This window comes from Cryptotermes secundus, unplaced genomic scaffold, assembly GCF_002891405.2.
Source record: "Cryptotermes secundus unplaced genomic scaffold, Csec_1.0 scaffold746, whole genome shotgun sequence".
Classification (NCBI taxonomy): Eukaryota; Metazoa; Arthropoda; class Insecta; order Blattodea; family Kalotermitidae; genus Cryptotermes; species Cryptotermes secundus.
In genome coordinates, this window is record NW_019739224.1 from 115722 (window position 1) to 136402 (window position 20681).

The window sequence follows — 20681 nt, forward strand, 5'->3', positions numbered from 1 at the left end:
TCGGTTTCCCCGGCCAATCTTCATTCCACCAAATTCTCCATCATAATCACCCGGGGTAGGCTACAGTAGGCCAATCAGTGACCGCCGTGGCGAGTGGTCCCAGCTGGACTCCACCCCCCACCAAGCGAATTAAAAAAATTAAGGATAATCTGTCCTTCCTGTACACAATAACATACAGGCGTGTCTCATCTTCACACAGTACGTAGCAGTCTGGAGAGCCATGTTGTTTTGTTCCTTGCTCTTCAACCTTCAGCTGGGGTAACACACTTTCATAAAATTAGGGACAGATAGACCCCCAGATTCAGCCATTTTCACAGTATATAGTTCAATTAATTATTAAGCAGTATCACATTAATAAATGTTTCAAACTTCCTCTTTAACATAGGACGTAAACATTCATATTGTAACCGTGTGGGGTTCTACTCAAGAGTTAGACATTAACAGCCACTTCTTTGCAGCGCACACTCACGCATGTGTCCACCCAACCTCTAACTCAATCAATCTCCCAAGCACCAGCCTCTCAATCAGTCTCGCTTTTGACACTAGGCAAGTACAGTATAATACAACCTCCTTCTTCCTTGACCTCTTGTTGCCTGTCATGAACATGAGCAACATGACCAGTGGCAGGAGAGGAAACCCTTATACAAGCATCTGAAGGATCTCTGCAGCTGAAAGTGTAGTCTCTTACTCCTAACTGCACAGTTATGTGAGGTAAAACGTAAAGTTGTCCTTGTGCTTAACTAATTAAGCACTACGCCATGAAGGCGTATAAGGGAGTGAACGTATAGATCCACATTTTCTTGACCTCGGCACTAGCTAGAGATGGTCAGCTTCACGCACCAGCCGCACTACCCCCGGGACCCATTTGATAGGAGGCTGGGTGGGCCTCAGAGACGGACTGGACGATGTGGAGTACTGAAAATTCTTGACCCTACAAAGACTCGAACTCCGATCCCTCGGTCGTACAGCCAGTCATTATACAGACTGCGCTATCCCGGCTCGTTCCTGCTACAGATAGAGTAACTGGTACTCGAACTGTCTTGGGAACATATTTTTGGAAACTTCTCAGGAATGTGAAATGTTTCATTCTTCATCCTTTTCCAAATTGTTAATCAAGCTGATTAATATTACTGTTAGTACAAGTTGCATGCTTGTGGACATTATCAATCGTCCTCTTTATTTTCAAAACAACGTTTCGGAGACTGGATTCTCTCTCCGTCTTCAGGTAAAACCCACTCAGTTGGGCCCAATCGATAGAGCTACTCCCTATTTGTGGAGATGTGTCATCGTCACAAACCTTTAGATCTTATTAATATTTCTGCTATATTACGCAAAAAGTTATTTTGTTTATTGAACTGCGTACTATTATGTTATTAGCTGTTTGACAGACTACAGAGCGAGGAAACAAACAATGGCTTTCCGATGTCACTGCATGCGACAGATTAGGAAGCTAGATGCTTCCAACCATGCATAAGCTTGGCAGGAAGACCCTTCTCACAGAACAAAGAGAAAGTAGTGCTTAAAACATGAAATGGGAGGGCTACATTGCTTGAAGGAACATTGTACAGAAAGGGGTCAGAATTTTCAAATGTTTCAAAGATGGAAACTGGTAAACGAGGTGGAATAATACACAGTAGAGCCCACACCTCGTTAGACTTCGACAATAATAGCAAAGGGTAATCCTTGCGGTAGGAACAGTTAAAAAGAAATTCTGAAGTATTTACGATATATTGAGTCAGGGACTTACTGTACCAAAAACAGAAATATTCCATCTGTTTCTTTCTCTTCAGACAAATAAGAAAGTGACCACTAGGATCATTAGTTTAGAATTCCTTGTCCACTTTTCTCAAAGGCTTAAGACGGCCTGTTTCTGTCAAGACGTCGACGGAAATGTGAGGAACAAGTACATGTTTGGAATGTTTTCAAGAGGCTTGCAGCTATAATGCTGAATCTGTGAACGTTTTAAAAGTAAGACATAAGCAAGAGACAAGAGGGCTCTTGGTGAGGATGATAAGGAATATCTGGATAGTCTGCCATTGGTCTCTTCCCCAACACAGAGGAATCCAGTCCATAACCTCTTATCCTACTTCTTTAAGTCCGGTTTTAATGTTGTCCTCCCATCTGCGATTATGTCTTTCTAGTGGTTTCTTCTAGCAAGTTTTATCATTCAAATTTTCTATGAATTCCTCTTCGCCTCTATGCATGCTATATGCCCTTTCCGTTCATCCTCATTGATTCAATCATTCCAGTAGTATCTGGCAAAGAGCACAACATATGAATCTCCTCCACACACACAGCAAACACTCGTTCAACGCCGGGGTTATATCCCTCGATGGGGGTGATGGTTCAGATGAAAATTTACGGTTTTTCTGATGCTGAATAAAACAAAGTCACTTATATAAATGTATATACAGAAACGTAACTGTTGGTATATAGATTTTTACAAAGTAGTGTCATTTTTCATGCCGCTCACGGTAGCGGTCTTAGGCACGAACTGTCTTCGCTCGCTCGAAAGTGGGGATCGTGGGTTCGAATCCCACACAAGGCACGGATGTTTGGTATGTATATGTATTTATTCTGTGTTTGTGTTGTCCTGTATCTAGGTAGAGGCCTTGCGACGAGCTGATCACTATTCCAAGGAGTCCTACCATCTGCAAAATGATCAAAATGAAAAGGAATACCTCGACACCGCAAGGGATAAGAGGAACGGATTAAGTATGTATTCTTTTATTGCTAGTGGGGTGGGACTGAGTCCACTTGGTACTGTGGCCACTTCTGGCCTATTGTACCAGCCCCAGATGACAGGTGAGGGTGATTGTGGAGCAATTGGCGGAATGAAGATTGGCAGGGAAACCGAAGTACTCGGAGAAAACCTTCCCTGGCGCCACTTTGTTCACCATAAATCCCACTTGACCAGACCTAGGGATCGAACCCGGGCTGCCGCGGTGGGAAGCCAGCGACTAACCGCTTTAACTATGGCGCGGCTTGATTAAGTAAGTAAGTAAGTAAGTAACTCATTTGTCGTAAGCTACCATAGCGTGTTTTGAAGACAGCGTATAATCGAATGTTATATGTTGAGCATATAATTGCTCGTGTATAATGAACTGGGCTAGAGGAGGGCTTGTATATAAATATGAGTAGATGTATATGTGCTCGCATACACACATATACTTGTATATGTGCCCACGTGTGTACTGTATGAAGTATCTGGGAACAACAATGTAAAACAAGCTAATTAGAAAGACAAATTTTGTAGGAGGGTGTAATGAGAGAACCCTACAACAGACAGGATAAGGTTTGTTTTGTTAGAGAGCTTTACAGATTCTAAAACTTGTGACACGCAGGGACATCGGCTGACACCTCACGCGAAGATACAATATTGCACTCACACTAGTGTTATGTTGCAGACTGCTGTGTAAATTACAAATAAATAATATTTATTACATTGATGTCAACATAACACTGTACATAGTGTAAAACACACACCGGTAGGTCCCCTTGGTTTACATGGAAAATTTATGCTAAGTACTTCATAGAATAATTGTAATTGGAAACTGGATCTGAAGGTGGCACATACGTGCCGAAACATGGCGGCCTAGGCAGCAACTCCACCTGCTGACAATACTGTTGTATTGACAGGAATATAGTATATATTATCTATACAATACTGCAGCTTAAATATAGTATAGTATAATAGTATAAAATAATATTTGGCAGATTTTGAGTTTTCACAGGGGTGGCTATGAAGATCCGGTCTTTTTGGTTGTAACGTCGTGTAATTCGGAGACAGCCCGACATTTCGGAGGAACACAGGGCAATAAGGCCGCGCCATAGGTCAGGCGGTTAATCGCCGGCTTCCTATCGCGGCGACCCGGATTCGATCCCAGGTCAGGTCATGTGGGATTTGTGGTGTATAGAGGCACACACAACAGTGTGATATCATAAGCCAACTTTAATTTATTTAATACAAGGAAAGTATGTTCATTATATATCAGCATTCTGTTGCACTGATTAACGAAGACTCTCCTCGCAAACCAAATTATAAATTTACAGGTTGAAATATGTGCACATTTAGATAAGTATTTTATATTTAATAATATAAATATTAAAATGGATCTTAGACAGATAGGATGGGATGGGTTGGATTGGATAGATCTGGCTCAGGATAGGGACCAGTGGAGGGCTCTTGTGAACACGGTAATGAACCTTCGGGTTCTATAAAATGCTGGGGAATTCTTGAGTAGCTGCAGAATTGGCGGCTCCTCTAGGAGGGCTCATCTCCGTAAGTAAGTAAGTAAGAGAAATGATGGAACACACATAGAACTTACAGTAACACGACAATTCTGTCACAAATTAAGAGTTGGTCACCTGGTAACTTTTCCTCACATTCGTAAGTCTGATTTAAGTTGTAGGTTTCGCTGCACCACATTTCATATCATGCTTAATCCTCACTACGCTCAGCAAGGGATTTCGACTGAAGGCAACGTCTCACTACGGATGGTTTATTTCATATTTTTCATATGCTCGATAAAACCCCGTGGCTTCAGTCGGCAAGTAAACTTTACCGATCGAGCAACCGCCGCTTGTCGGCGAAGTTAGTGCCAACTTTTGCGGATAGAGGGTGTCGCGCGGTCAGCACAAAGGGTTCCCAGGGCCGTTAATCTCGGGCTTCTAGACTGGAGCCGCTACTTTTCCGGTCAAGTAACTCCTCAGTTATCCTCATGATTCAGACCCATTACTTCACATAAATTCTCATAGCGCTGGGAATCAAACCCGGGACCTCTGGATTTGTAGCCAAGAATTCTGATCACTAGACCACAGAGGCGGTCTTTCATGTGATTGATAGAAAAAGAATCTCGCTATCTATGAACAGTTCCCGTAAATATGCCCATGCAGTTTATTATAACAATTTGGAAATTAAACCAGAAACACGCATTATCCAAGTACTGTAAATTAAATACGATATAATATTTGATGACTAATAATTTTTTCGTGATGTATTATACAGTTCTTAATCCATTTCGAACTAGAGAAACATCTCAAACTCAATTTCATCTCTTCAGGTGCCTGTAACATACAATATGAAAGTCTGTTGACTTTACAAACAGTTCGATCGTTACGGGAACACTTAACAATAGTCTGCAACATTCAGTTCACTTCTTTTGCCTCAGATACAGCTGCCACGTGTACGTGCCATTTCTTTACTTGTATTTGAGATCAATACGTTTCTGTGGCTGATCACGGCGGCCGCGAGGTCTAAGACAAGAACAGTTTTCGCTAACGCTTTGATCGTGGGTTCGAATCCCACTCAAGTCATGGACGTCTATGTGCGTTGATTCTGTGTTTGTTGTTCTGCATGTATGCAGCGGTTTTGCGACGGTCTGATCCCCCGTCCAAGGAGTCCTATCGACTGTGTATAGGTTTACGAAAGTGAAAAATTTGCCAAAATCCAAAGGGCCGTAGAGCCATATATAGATAGACAGATAGCTGGCCACGCCATAGCTCAAGCGGTTAGTCGCTTCCTTCCCACAGCGGCGACCCGAGTTCGACCCCGGGTGTGGTCAAGTGGGATTTGTGATGGACAAAGTGGCGCTGGGACCGCTTTTTCTCCGAGTACTTCGGTTTCCCCTGCCAATCTTTATTCCACCAAATTCTCCATGATCATAATCACCCGGGGCAGGCTACAATAGGCCAATCAGTGGCCGCCGTGCCGAGTGGACCCAGTTGGACTCCGCTCTCCACGAAACGAATTAAAAAAAATTGATAGCTAGATAGAGATGTTTCTGTGAGCCCTTCTCACCATCTAATAGAACAGTTACTACTTAGAGCCATTATTTGTTCCACACAAGCCAGCCACTGTGCAGTCATGCCCGTTTTGTGGAGCCGGAAGAGTGAAACGAGGATATAGCTGCACATCAACGCTCTCCACGACCTCTCTGTGTCATAGATACAATGAAACGGCATGGATCATGTGCTACTTAATTTAATGGATACTGCCTCTGCTTGTATTATATATTACCCTCTGCTAAGGTAAGGAATTACACTTCTTCCGTAAGTGCAAGGCGTATGAGGATTCATTGAGTCAGTCGATACAAAAGCTTTCTGTATACATGCTTTGTGACAGGACCAGGGAAGTTCAGGGAACGAGCTGCGAGATATGAGGGAAATTTGTAAATAATGTAAATATTTTAAAATAAAACTAAATTTTAAGAAACAAACATCCTCTTGAATAGGCCGTTTAATAGCCGGATGCATTTCATTCTGCCGATATACTTTTATGTTAAAAAAAAGACATGGAGTACTAGTCTAAATATATCTAATTTCTCTTTGTGATCATTAAATACTACTAAAATCTCGGCATGATTCGGTCATAAATGATCTTCAGCGGAGATACCAGACAATAGAGGCAGCTTCACAATTTATATATATACATGTCACGTGTTGGAAGGGGGGGTACGTGTGACGAAAATAACGGGTTCTAGTTCGGTTGATTGGATTTATTGGCACTTTGTTTACAGTCTGTCTTAATTACAGTTAATAGAGCGCTGTCGCTCCAGTATTGCTGAAGCTTAGAACCTATAAAACAATAATCGAATGCTTACAGCCGCGCGATTCAACTAGCAGGGTTCATTTTCGCGGTTAGTTCCAACATTTCTGTGGTCGAAGGTGAGATCGATCAACAATTTACATTCTTTTCTGATGGCGCGTAGTTTCACTTGCAGGGATACATGAATACGCAAAATAGTCGCTCCTGGAGTTCACGGAATCCACATCTAGCCCACGAAGTCCTGCTCCGCCCAATGAAAGTTGGTGTCTGCTTTGCTGTAAGTTCAAGAAGGACCGTTGGACTTATGTCTTTTAGTGAAACAATTAATTGCGAAAAATATGTACAGGGCAGTTCTTTCCAGAGTTAACGGAAGAAGAGAGACTATGGTTGGTTTTTGCAGAAACATTTTTGGTAATACTTTGGGACTGCAACCGCACGTTGTGCATTGGATATACACTGCGGTTGTAAGCCCCACAATTACATATGGCGTCACAGTATCGTGGCCCAGAGTTAAACTCAAGACAAGCAAAGCAGAACTTAGAAAATTGCAAAGGATGGCTTGCTTGGGTACCACAGATGCAATTCGAACATCCCCAAAAGCTGCACTGGAGACACTCCTTGGACTCCCCCCACTGCATGTACAGTTGGAGGCAGAGGCCAGGGCAGGAATCTACCGTTTCCAGTGCAGTGAACAATGGAAACCTAGATCTGATGGTTTTGGCCATGCATACATGACTTAGGACATGAAAAAAGAACCCACATGACAAATGGGGTCTGACAAAATGATACTGAGACATGTATATGAAAAACCCTTCACAGTCAGATTTCCTGACAGGAGTCAATGGGAAGACGGGTTTCGGCCCGATAGAAAAGGGTGACTGATCTGGTATACAGATGGTTCCAAGATAAGGCACTGGAACTGGTGTGTACTGCTATGGCACGAGGCGGAAACTTAATTTCAGCCTTGGGCAGTATTCCAAGCAGAAGTATATGCCATTATGGCATGTATTATGGAGAATTTAGGTAGGAACATCTACATTCTATCTGACAGCCAAGCTGCACTTAAAGCTCTTGACAAACACCAGATCAACTAAAAATTGGTCTGGGATTGGCACCAAACTCTCATGGAACTGGCCAAACATAACAGGGTACAATTGTTATGGGTGCCGGGGCATGAGGGTATTGCTGGAAACGAAATAGCAGACCAATTGGCCAAGATTTGAGCTGAACATCCGTTCATATGACCTGAACCAGCCTGTGGCATCTCTATAGGAGTTGCCAGAAAGGCAATCAGGGACTGGACAAACATGAAACACAAGAAATACTGGGGATTCTTAACTGGACTCAGACAAGCAAAGGGACTCATACGAGGACCCTCTACTAAACGAGCGAAGGAACTGTTGAAGTTAAACAGGAACCAGCTATGATGGGTGGACTTACAGGACACTGTCACCTCAAAGGACACCTCTTCAAATTGGGACTAAGTAACAGTCCAACTTGTGAGAGGTGTCAAGAAGAAAACGAAACAGCCACACACATCCTGTGCGAATGTGAGGCCTTAGCTTATTTAAGACTACGTCACTTGGGTCAACACTTTATGGAACCAAGTGACTATTTCGACGCCCCCACGTACAAAATCCTGCGCTTCATTCGAAGCGCAGGATTGCTGAGAGGATAATCAAAAGGGGAGGCACAGTAGACCACTATAGGTCGCGGTGCAGGGGCCGAGAGGGCCTGCCCCTTATACACTCATTCATTCATGGTTGGTTTTAGCAAGACTCAGCTATTGTCCACACTGCACGTATGTCTATGCAAGGCTTTGTCCGATACCTTCGGGGACACAATTATCAGCAGTGGTATTAAACCAACACATTCTCACAATATTAATCCATGTGACCTTTTTGGGGGGTTGTTTCAAGGACAAAGTTTACAACACTAACAACCGAACAGATGAAGAACTAAAAGAAAATACGTGTATTCGTAAGGAAACTGCAAATATTCCTGCACAACATCTTCAAAGGATCAATCAGAACGTCTTCCGCCGGTGCGAGGAAAGTCTACATGTAGAAGAACAGCATTTTCAGCACCTCTTAGGGGCCGCGCCATAGCTGAAGCAGTTAGTCGCTGGCTTCCCACCGCGGCGGCTCGGGTTCGATCCCGGGGTCTGGTCAAGTGGGATTTGTGGTGGACAAAATGGAGCTGGGGCAGGTTTTCTCCGAGTACTTCGGTTCCCCTGCCAATCTTCATTCCACCAATTGCTCCATAATCACCCTCACCTATCATCTGGGGCTGGTATAATAGGCCAGATGTGGCCGCAGTACAAGGGATTTAGTCCCACCCCACTAGCAATAAAAAGAACACCTCCTATGATTTTTGAACTGTAACTACTTCATTCGTATGCTCCTTGCAGCCGGCAGTGCACCGGTCGCCGTGAAGAGCACGGCCGTGAACTGATCAACAAAGGTAAGAACCTCCCTGTAAACAAAAAAAAAATCTCCGTGGTTTTAGTCTGCAAACGAACTATACCAACCGAGCGACCGCCGCTTGTTGGCGAAGTTAGTGCCAACGTTTGGGGAGAGAGAGTGTCGCGTGGTCAGCGCAACGAATCCCCAAGGCCGCTAATTTCAGTTTTCTAAACCGGAGCCGCTATTTTCTTGAAATAACTCAATTATCATCACGAGGCTGAGTCCTCCCTGTATACACATAATAATTTTTACTGAGCTGGAATAGCTCAGTCGGTAGGGCGACGGGCTACGGATGGACGACTGGGGTTCGATTCCCAGTTGGGGCAAGAATATTCCCTTTTTGTTCTCCATAAAGTCCAGATCGGCTATGGGGCCCATCCAGCCTCCTATACAATGGACAGAGAGACCGTTATCCCTGGGGTAAAGCGGGCGTTGCTTATAGTTGACCACTCACCTCCATTTAGTGCCGAGCGAGGTATAGAATGATGGAGCTACCTCGACTCCCTCGTCCTTTCCGTGACGTGGTGGTTAAGGAATTAAACACAGGAATAAATTTACCTTTTTTGTAGTGGATTTTAAGCTGGCATTGAGCGTCTTTGTTTAAACTGAACATAAAGCTGTAAACTAAACCGTGACATTTTAAAACGGCGTTTGAATCATCAGATCATTCATTAATTTGGGACGAATTGTGTTGTGTGTCATGGTTAAGTATCTGCTATTCTTTGGGCATAATTTAAAACACTACAGAGCAAGTCCTACAGTGATGTCAGAGTAATTCAAACTCTTCCAGCTTTTCGAAGTCTCTCACTCTTTTCCTTCCTTTTTCACGACCTGAACAAATTGAGTCAGTCCTTGTGAAGAACAAAGGACTGAATACATAGGCAGGTTAAGAGGAGTTCCCCTGATTGCAGTTAGGTTTAGGAAGTAGGCTATTCAACTGCAGACCTTGATGATCCAGATATCTAATTACACATTTTCTGAAGATAATTCATATTTAAATAAGCTCTAAAGGTTTGTGACGACGGTACATTAGCACAAATATAACGTTTCACCCTGTTTTCATGGCCAGAAACGTAATATTTCTATTAATTCATATTACTTATTAATGTAAAACAAAATTTCATTAAATCGTGTTAATTACATTTGCCAGATAAATCTCCCACTAGAATAAAAGTATTCGTAATTAGATCCTATAAATTTATATATATCTTCACCAAATAGCATAACGTTCGAACTCCGTGGTTTTAGTCCGCAAGCGAACTATACCGACCGAGCGACCGCCGCTTGTCGGCGAAGTTAGTGGCAACTTTTGCGGGATAGAGAGTGTCGCGTGGTCAGCACAACGAATCTCCACGGCCGTTAATCTCGGTTTTCTAGACCGGAGCCGCTACTTCCTTGAAATAGCTCCTCAATTATCCTCACGAGGCTGAGTGGACCCCGTTCCAGACCTAATACTTTTCAGAAAATCTGGTAGCACAGGGAATCGAACCCGGGACCTGTGGATCTGTAGCCAGAAACTCTGACCATTAGACCACAGAGGCGGTCTAAAGTTCGGACATAATAATAAAATAGTTAAATAACTAGGTAATATTATTTATCTATTCCCAGTTCTTCATATTTATTCCGGAGAACTTAGTGTTCGAAATTCTTTTTTTGCCTAACATAAAAAGCCTACACAATTTTCGCTTTGAAAGTATGCTGCTATATTGATAGTAGATAATGGAGGGGAACCCCCCCCCCCCATAATAATATTATACGCATTTGAGCTTCCTGTTTCATTAGTTGAGCATTTTTATATACATGCAATACAGTCTTGCAAGTGCAACATTTCGTACATTACAGGCGAACCACTATGTACGTGTATTAACTTTCAAGAAACGAACAATTCGTATTTACGAACATTGCGCGGACTAATAATACGTTGCCACTTTAAATTCATTTCACGAATACAAAACCCCACGCTTCTCAACATTTTAAAAAATTTGTCATATATCTTGTGAAAATAAAAATAAACTTAGGTATATTCGACATACAAACATATTTCAAAGAACAAATTATATTCGTAAGTTGGGATTCGCTTGCATTGGTTAAACATAAAACACAGACTAAGTGTTGTTTAACTAGTAATCTATGAAATATTGCATTTACAAGGCTGTATTAGGTACATCGATTTCCCTTGTACTACGCCTGCGCACCGTCTTTGTTACAACATAGGCCTGAGTTACGTTGAATCCTTTCAATCTCTTCTCTAGCATCCTCACATCATAACAATACAATATGCATTGTACAGGGTGAATCGTATAGAACCGGCCCGATGAATTTGCTAATAATTCCGCAGGTGATGCATATAACCGCTTACAATTACGACATAATCCGTGGGCCGTGCTGAGTCGAATGGTGTGCACATGATCCGGCAAGTGGCAGCCCTTATGCTGCAAGGTCAAGGACAATGCCGAAACGTGTTTGCAGTGCGCAGGCGACAGTCATGGAGTTCACTGTTGAACAGCGAGTGTTTCTAGTGCCTACTTGAAAACGGCGGACACTTTCAACACCTGCTCTGATCACGGCACACAATCCAAGATAAGATATGTGTAAATTACTTTAATATCTGTATGGTATATTTTAAATTATACCTCATTTCGTCGGGCCGGTTCTATATGAATCACCCTGTATTTCATATCTTCATTTACTGTAATACAACTTTATACCTGATTCTCTGCGATCCTACATTTTTAGGCGCGTCCGCAAACCGGCGGGGCGTCTATTCAATTCGCTACAGTCGGTATCTCAAATCTGGTATTCCACCGCCCTGCAACACCCATTCTCAGACACGAGTCCAGCTGTATCTACATTACATTACTGTACCCAAGTTAAAGCTGTCCCTCTAACAGGCCGTCGAGGCCCACAGAGTTGTGAGACCTCGAGGCTTCCACATTTTCTAGATAATCGGCTCACAGATGGCGGTGAGGTTATCAGCCTTACGGGCCGGTCTCTTTTTACCCCCCAGGAAGACTCCTGATACTCATTTCTGTTAGAGGCTGAGTCGATTATAATATACAAATAAAAATATTTTTTTATAAATTATTCTTATTGCAATATTAAAGAATTACTGTACCCATACCCATAATAAACTGCCCTGTATTTCGCATTATGTCGTCTTTTCATATTGCCCTCTTATTTCTATATATCTATGGCTCTAGGGCCTTTGTTGGACTTCGGCCGTTTTTCAGTTTCTTGATCTATTACACAGTCGGTAGGACTCCTTGGACGGGGGATCAGCCTGTTGTAATGCCGCTTCCTGCACACATAGGACAGCATAAACAGAGAATAAACGCATAAAGACATCCATGAACCAAGTGGGAATCGAAAACACGATCCCAGTGTCTAAGCGAGCGAAGACATTTCAATGCCTTAGACCGCGCAGCCGCTGTGATCGGCTCATGGAGCTGAGCCCTTATGGAGGAGCCGCCAATTCTGCAGCTGCTCAAGAATTTCCCAGCATTTTATGGAACCCGAAGGTTCATTACCGTTTTCACAAGAGCCCTCCACTGGTCCCTGTGGTCTCTTTCCTTTTGGCTTTCCCACCAGTATCCTATATGCATTCCTCGTCTCCACCGTTCGTGCTACATGACCTGCCCACCTAATCCTCCTTGACTTGATCATTCTAATTATACTTGGAGAAGAGTACATGTTATGAAGCTCCTCACTGTGCAGTTTTCTTCAACCTCCTGTCACTTCATCTCTCTTCGGTCCAAATATTCTCCTCAACACCCTGTTCTCAAACATCCTCAGGCTATGTTCCTCCTTTAATGTCAGAGACCACGTTTCACACCCATACAGAACCACAGGCAAAATTGTAGGGTACTAATTTTTGGTTTTCTGGGTTAGTCATTGTTGTTGCACGAAGAGAGGGCCAGCCTCCACCTCCACCTACCACCTACCACTCAAGAGCAAAATCAGCACCAGTAGCTGTAGATAACATGAAATACACATGTTATGTCCAAACACATTATCTCTTACGAGCTTTGATGTTTTTCCCTGCTATAATGAGTTGTGGTTACATAAAAGTTAAAAGGTGAAGTTGTTCCCGTGCTTAACTAATTAAGCACTATGCCATGAAGGTGCATAGGGGAGTGGAGTTGGAAGTCCCTGGTCAGTGTGTTAAAGGTGGGACATACAGTGACCACTGGGCTCTAAATTGTTAACCCTTGACTTATTATACGGGAAGAGCCTCCAGTTACTCATTTTATATAAAATGACGCACGTCCAGAATTACAGAATAGGCCCTGTAGGCTCTAATATTCCTCTTTGTCACATTAATGCAGCTCTTCCTTTCTTACGTATAATTTGAACACTGATATCAGCTTCTTGCTTTAAATTGTTTCTTTGGAACGCGGCTCTTAACTGCACATTGCATACTTTTACAGTCTTGTTAAATATTCAAAGACCATGGAATCCGTTAATTTATTCCATCTCTTCAGAAACACCTCCCTATGATTCACGTCTTAATGCATACGTGTGACGCGGTATGTACTTGGAAACACGTACACACAACGTGTTATGGTGAAACCTATGTCGGCTCACTTACAGAAAATATTGTTAAAATGCGAAATTTCCGTACCTGTGGTGACTGAATATTTATCTACTCTACTGTATTTTTCTTGACATTAGGTGAAGCCTTCTGAAACTCCACATTTTCTTCAGAACATGTGACCAATGGCCACGTCATATATTTAGTATCAGTCCATGAAGCTTAATTGAATAGGTCTATGAAAGAAATAAGGCAAGAAAGCACCATCTAGCAGTGTCCTTTGTCTAGACAACCTCAAGGAAGGTTTTTTGTTGGTAGCGACATCTCCCATGTGGTGATATTGGTTGCTGTCACATGTTGTAAGTAGATTCTAGAAATTTATGATAACATAACAATCTAAATCACTATCTGATGATGACGCACTTTCATAGAAGCTTCTGGCAATGTATAAATGTCATACATATATGTATTCATGCATACGCACGTACGTACATACATACATACACAAATACATAGATATGAAGATGGGTGGATATGTTTTTGTTTGTAGTGTGGCAAAAGGAACACATTTTCTGCACAGCCTATATAGAAATATTATGTACAAAAACCATAATATGAAATGCGAGATATTTTTATTTGAACAGGCTTATAAAAGGAATTTTTTTCTATGCATCCAACATAGAAATATTATATGTAAAAAACCGCATTTTGGAATGCAAGTTAGACAAGACACAAGATGTAGAACCGCATTTTGGAATGCAAGTTAGACAAGACACAAGATGTAGAACCACATTTTGGAATGCAAGTTAGACAAGACACAAGATGTAGAGGTGGTCAAGTTCTAGATGAATGGCAATGTGTAAATTAATACGGACTTGCCGGTTTCTTAAAAATGCAGCCTACTGTGACAGGTAGCCGACATATGGAGATGATCAGCTTCACAGGTTTCGCTGTTTTATCCTTAAATTAATGTTTCATATTAAGCAGTGGTAATGTACTTACGAATAAAAGTATTGCAAGCGCTCCTGATTCAGTGTGTAAGAATTTTACACTTTTGGGAAAACTTCAGAAGAATCTATAAAAAGTAACCTACAAAATTTCAAACGTTAAGCTATGTATGTGCGCCCGAAAGATTTTACTCTGTTTTCTCTCTCTCATTTATTGACAATCAGACTGTACAATCTCTAAGTCAATGTGCTGCCTGGTGGACAGTTTAATAACTATTTATTGTACACTCTTGTGGGTGTGGAATAAACATCCAGTGATGTTTTCCTCAGTTCGTTAGATCTGATGGCCAACTTCTTTTGAGTCTTCGATTTTCATGAGGATGTAGTAGTGGTTGAAGAAGTGGATTGGAGCGATTTTCTAGTTTGCTGAAGTACTTGGTGCTTGTTTCTCGGATGACTTCCGTTACATAAGGAGTTTTTAGATCTGTATGTAGGGTGTGGTTGGATACATACCATGGTGCGTTCGTGATGGATCGTAGTATTTTGGACTGGGCACGCTGTATAATGGAGATGCTGGATTTGCTGGTGCAGCCCCAGAGTTCTATGCCGTATGTCCATATAGGCTTGATGACTGTTTTGTAGATTAGTAACTTGTTTTCGATGGAGAGGTGGGATTTTCTTCCTATCAGCCAGTTGAGTTCTTTGGTTTCTTTGGTCCATCTGTTTTCTTTTCTTGATTATGTGTTGTCTCCAGTTTAGTTTGTTGTCAAAGGTTAATCCTGTATTTGACCTGTTCTTTTGGTTGTATGTTGATGTGATTTATTTGCACTGGGGGGCACGTGCTTTTTCTGAGGGTGAAAGTTGTTTGTATGGACTCTGATTCGTTTACCTTGATTTTCCATTTGTTTAGCCATGCTTCTATGAGGATTAGATGATCCTGTAGATGAGAGGAGGCTGTGGTTGGATTGCCGTTGGTAGCGAAGATAGCAGTGATCTGCAAAAGTTCCTATTGTCGTTTTTGTTGTGGGTAGAACATGTGTGTAGAGAGTTTATAATAGTGGGCTTTGTAAGCTTCCTTAGGGCACCCCTGAGTGGACTGGTAGGCGGTTAGATATTTTCTCATTTATTTTTACTTCGAAAAATTTTTCGCTTAAATATGACTTGAGTAGGTTCTAATAATTTTACTCTCTTTTGTGTTTGGTTATCTCACTGGGGTCGAGCATTCATACGAAGCCTACTCAGACTTTTTTTCGAACCTGGTATCTGTCTTAAGATGATGATAAACTGTAAAAGTGGTAGTGAAAATATAAGAGTAAAATTAATTTTAAAATATCATAATCGTGTCTATTATCCTCAAATCTTGTAAATACCAGTACATGCTTCGTGCCTTAACAAACAAACAATTCATATTTCTAAATTACCGTTTTTAACGTCCAGTCCACAACAATAATATTGTACAAACATAAATGACACAAATGTACCTTAAACTCCTAACCTAAAAATGTATTCTTCATTTGTACGTCTGACTTACTGAAATGATAATGTAGGACTTTGGTTATGTAATATCGCCTCATGTACACAACTATAAATGTGGAAATAATACCAAAGAATTTTGCTTGGTTCTTCGAATATTGAAATTTTTAAGGGCACAATTTCAGTCCGATTACAGTTTCACAGCCTCTGATTTCTTTCGGGCAAATTTTCGTTGTTATTTGCTTGTTCTAGCACATGACAGTAGTTTGGAGAAAGCTATAAAAATGTAGTCAATGAATTAATAAATTTTCCTTTGGTTGCCAGATACTCTGGTAGGCTACTAATGTACCTGAAGAAAGCAGTCTTCTGGGATTTGGCACCGTGTATATGTGGTGTTAACCGACGTTTCGGAGGAACGTATCGCCTCCATCTTCAGGGTAGAAGAAAAATATAAGAAATGTGCAAGCGAAGAGACCGTGAGAACCGGTAGGTTTCTTATATTTTTCTTCTACCCTGAAGATGGAGGCGATACGTTCCTCCGAAACGTCGGTTAACACCACATATACACGGTGCCAAATCCCAGAAGACTGCTTTCTTCAGGTACATTAGTAGCCTACCAGAGTATCTGGCAACCNACCTGTTCAGAATTTTTTTAGTTCACTAAGACTGTGAAACGCAAGAATGCATTTATTTCAAGTGTCATGTATTGTACTTCAGCATCTACAAAGGCTTATTTTCTGTTATTGCTAGTGGGGTTGGACTAAGTCCCTTGTACTGCGGCCACTTCTGGCCTATTGTACCAGCCCCAGATGATAGGTGAGGGTGATTATGGAGCAATTGGTGGAATGAAGATTGGCAGGGAAAACCGAAGTATTCGGAGAAAACCTGCCCCAGCGCCACTTTGTACACCACAAATCCCACTTGACCAGACCCGGGATCCAACCCGGGCCGCCGCGGTGGGAAGCCAGCGACTAACCGCTTAAGGCTTAAGTATCTGTTGTTCCTTAAGACAGCAGTGTTATAAAGGGATAAGGTGGATGTAGCCTAACCTACCGAAGTTTGATGGAAGACGTCCATATTAACAAGAAGGTTTACGCATTATGGAGACGGATACTCAGTATTACCAAGAAAATATGAGCGTTGATACGATGTTCTAAAGGTACCAACTAACTAATTAACTAACTCCATAGAGCTGTGGTGCACGCGGTAGTATAGTTGGTTGAGGCACTATGCTACAAGTGGGTTCGAGGCCCGATGAGGTGGATTTTTTCAATTTACCTAATCCTTTCAGCTGCACTATGGCCCTGGGGTCGACCCAGCCTCTAACAGAAATGAGTACCAGGAATCTTCCTGGGGGTAAAGGGTGGCCGGCGCGTAAGGCTGACAATCTCACCACCATCTGTGAGCTGATTGTCTAAAAATGTGTGAACCTCGACGTCTCACAACCCCATGGTCCTCCACGGCCCGTTATTATTGATAGCTTTACATTTTAACTCCATGAAGTTGAGTCCTTGAAAAGCCACCAGTCGCTCTGCTACTAAGTAATTTTCCAACACTTTATGAAACCCGAAAGTTCAATCCCGTGTTCATAGGAGCCCACCATTGGCCCCTATCCTGAGCCAAATGAAGCCAGTTCATACCACCCCATACTATGTAAGATCCGTTTTAATATCTCATGCAGGTTGCAAATTCCATACAGATTTATGAAACTAATGTGTCACGTTTACATTTTAATAAGGCATATTAGATACTGCCATATTAATTCTCTTAACATTCCTCTGTGTTAATAAAACAATCGTATAAATGCAAGTAGTTTGTGAATCTTGTACGAATGCCTTTCACATTCTTAGTGTGAAATGCACACAAAACGCCCTTAGACACAAATTTACTGCCCAGTAGTTCTGGAATAGGGCTTATGTCTCTTTGGGTAATAGGACATTTATGTACAATACTCACCCATGAGCAGCATGATGGTGGAAGGCGCCCGTCGGTGTGCCGGGGTGAACGACGCGTCCCGACGTAGTGTCCCAGATGTAACGTCCCTCATGAGTGCGCTGGTCCACCGGAAGGGGCGCATGAAACGCCGCGAAGGCTGACGGGAACTGGAGCGGTAAACCTGCGGAAGCCGGAGAATGAACATGTTGGAATGCCTCCTTTTCGGGCATTATCATTTAGATTCAAAAATGTTCCCGCACTGTGTCCAGAATCATGCATTAAGAAGACTGCCACTGCGTTAAACATCCCAATAATGGTGCACCATTCTACAGTGACAAATGTGGTGGCTTCTGACGACGAATGACATGTGCATAATTCATTCTTAAAAAATGTTAACACTTTATTAGTACAAATGATAAATGTAAGATCTGTTTTACTGAAATGTTACTAAAGTTCCTGACTCATGGGTTGTTGTCTCTGTTTAATTTTAAAACTAAATAAATTCAATATGGAAATTGTTTCCATTTATTTGTAAATTGCATTCACTGGAAAAACACAAAACCACAATCACAGGTAGGTATGTTTATTAAGTTTGAAATCGAACTGCAAGTTTGTGAGTATGCGCGGTAACGAGTTCCCCCGTAATGTCTTCATTATTCAGTAGGCAGGCACGTGTTGGAACCCGCTAGTTATGCAAGACGAGACTCATGCAACCATCTCTTTTCGTTCAAGGTGGGTTACTCCTTGATATGAAGATACCATTGATCTGTGATGTGCCATGATCTTGAAAGTTCACACCCCCTCAAAAGGTTATGCGAGTGGCCCAGCAGACACTACACACAATTACAAAACTGAAAACATTTCACGCGTTCGATCCTTTAGTATGCTTTTATTATCGACGGTTTTGTGTCAACTTGACACTGCATCTCACAGATGTATTCCAGCGCGAAAACACTACACAAATGTGAAAGAAATGATTAATGACAATGGTCGAGAGCGATTGTCAATTGTTTCCAGAGCTTGCACACTCGCAGGAGCCAGCACTGTTAGGCCGGTTGACAGCCCGGCTTTACAACTCAACTAAACTTGAAAACTGGCTCTTACTCGGGATCGGGGCTAGTAATTCCTGACCCCTCTGCCCCTCAGCCCCCAACTGGGGCCAACCCACCCGCCAGCCAGCCATCGCAACCCATCTTACTGCCTTCTCTGTCTTCATCCATCTCACTTCCTCTCATGAACCCGTCCTAATCTATTCGCTTCACATGTACAAGGGCAGGTTCAACCGCAAGACAGAGAGAGAAGAGCCGAAGATGAAGACGGAGAAGAAGTAGAAGAAGAGAAAGAAAGAGAATCACCAAAGCAATTCAACACATAACACACACAGCCGACTAAAATTCCAACACACAATCAAGATCTGCCGGACCTGTGAGCAAGGATCTAGGGTACCACTTCATCCACGCTGTTGCTGGAGTCCCCATGTTTAAACTGTCTTATGTCATAATTAACTTTTTATATCAAAGGAAAAACTGGGGGAAAATATAAGAAATAGCCTCTGGCTACACGTAGAGTTGTTGAACACCGAATTTAGAGCTTCTGTGGTACTTTCGGTAATTGAATCGGGGACTTTTAGTTCTGGATGTACAAACACTGTAAAAAAAAAAATATTGTTGCTGAACTGCTTCGCCTCCGAGTGTTTTACGGTCACGAGCGTGTCCGAAGCAAGTCAGTTGCCTTACTGTATGTGCATCAGTATACCACCATGAGGCGATGTTGCCGGAACATATAGCAACCAAATTGAATAAATGGCCCACGCATTGTACAATTTCTCATACACTTTTCGCTTCTCGCGGCTACATTCTCTACACCGAGCTCGAAGATCCGGGATAGCTCACTTCGTACAACCACTAGGCTACGGGCTGGACGAGCAAGGAGTCAGGTTCGATTCCAGACAGACTCTGGGGCCCACACGGCCTCCCATATAACGGCTACTGGGAGCTATTTCCTTGGGGGTTAAGCGGCAAGAGCGTGAAACTGATGATCCACCTCCATCTAGCGTTCATGCGTCTTTTTGTCGTGGTGCATAACTCTTTAACTACAGGGATAACTTTACAAATAACTCTATGAACTATATATGAATACGTTATAAGTTCTGATGAATACAGATATCTGAGACGCGCAAAAGGAAGAATTCTTGAGCACCTAACTGTGTTCCTACAAATAAATCAAGCTCCATTCTCCCCCCCCCCGATACATGAAACAGCGTTAGCCAAAAAATGTCAGTTCTCTCTCCGCCAGGAAATAAAAAATCAATCATGCCTACTTACTGAATACAACTAATCAGATAATCTTCCCCCTCTTTCAAAGCAATTCCACTCTTTCATTATTGTAATTTATTACATTCTTCGTTATAACAGCCGCAATATTAGGGGACGTAGGTCAAAGAGAGGTTACTACACGCCATAATGACATTCAGTACACCAATTCAAGTAGCAAAGGGTTTGTATTTGACTGAAAAGCATTGCTTTGCGCAGTCTTTTCCGCTCTATCACGCATGGATTCACGGGGGCTGTTCTGAAAACGAGCTGAAATTTCGAATTACGTATGTCTGTCTCTCTGTGCTTGCTTTAATTGCATATAAATGACCGTGGATTCAGTTACTGGAAATAAATGAACAATATTATTCACGAAAAATAAAAGCTTCTAAATACAACAGTTATATGTATGTATTTCACAGAAGTGTTATCTTTAGTGAGAGTAGGAATATTTTGAGGAATAATAAAAAA

At 42.1% G+C, this 20681-nt stretch overlaps 1 protein-coding gene across 1 annotated transcript in view; it reads right to left on the reverse strand.

Annotated features, from left to right (window-relative positions):
• LOC111871768 (cuticle collagen 13-like) overlaps positions 1–18948 on the reverse strand; it is a gene marked incomplete at its 3' end in the record, with an annotated part of 123086 nt that extends 104138 nt beyond the window's left edge. Inside the window, exon 1 of the mRNA XM_033754397.1 lies at positions 17920–18948. Coding sequence (XP_033610288.1) covers positions 17920–18134 — 215 coding nt within the window. The remainder of the gene's footprint in view (positions 1–17919) is intronic.
• Between the last annotated feature and the right edge of the window lie 1733 nt (positions 18949–20681).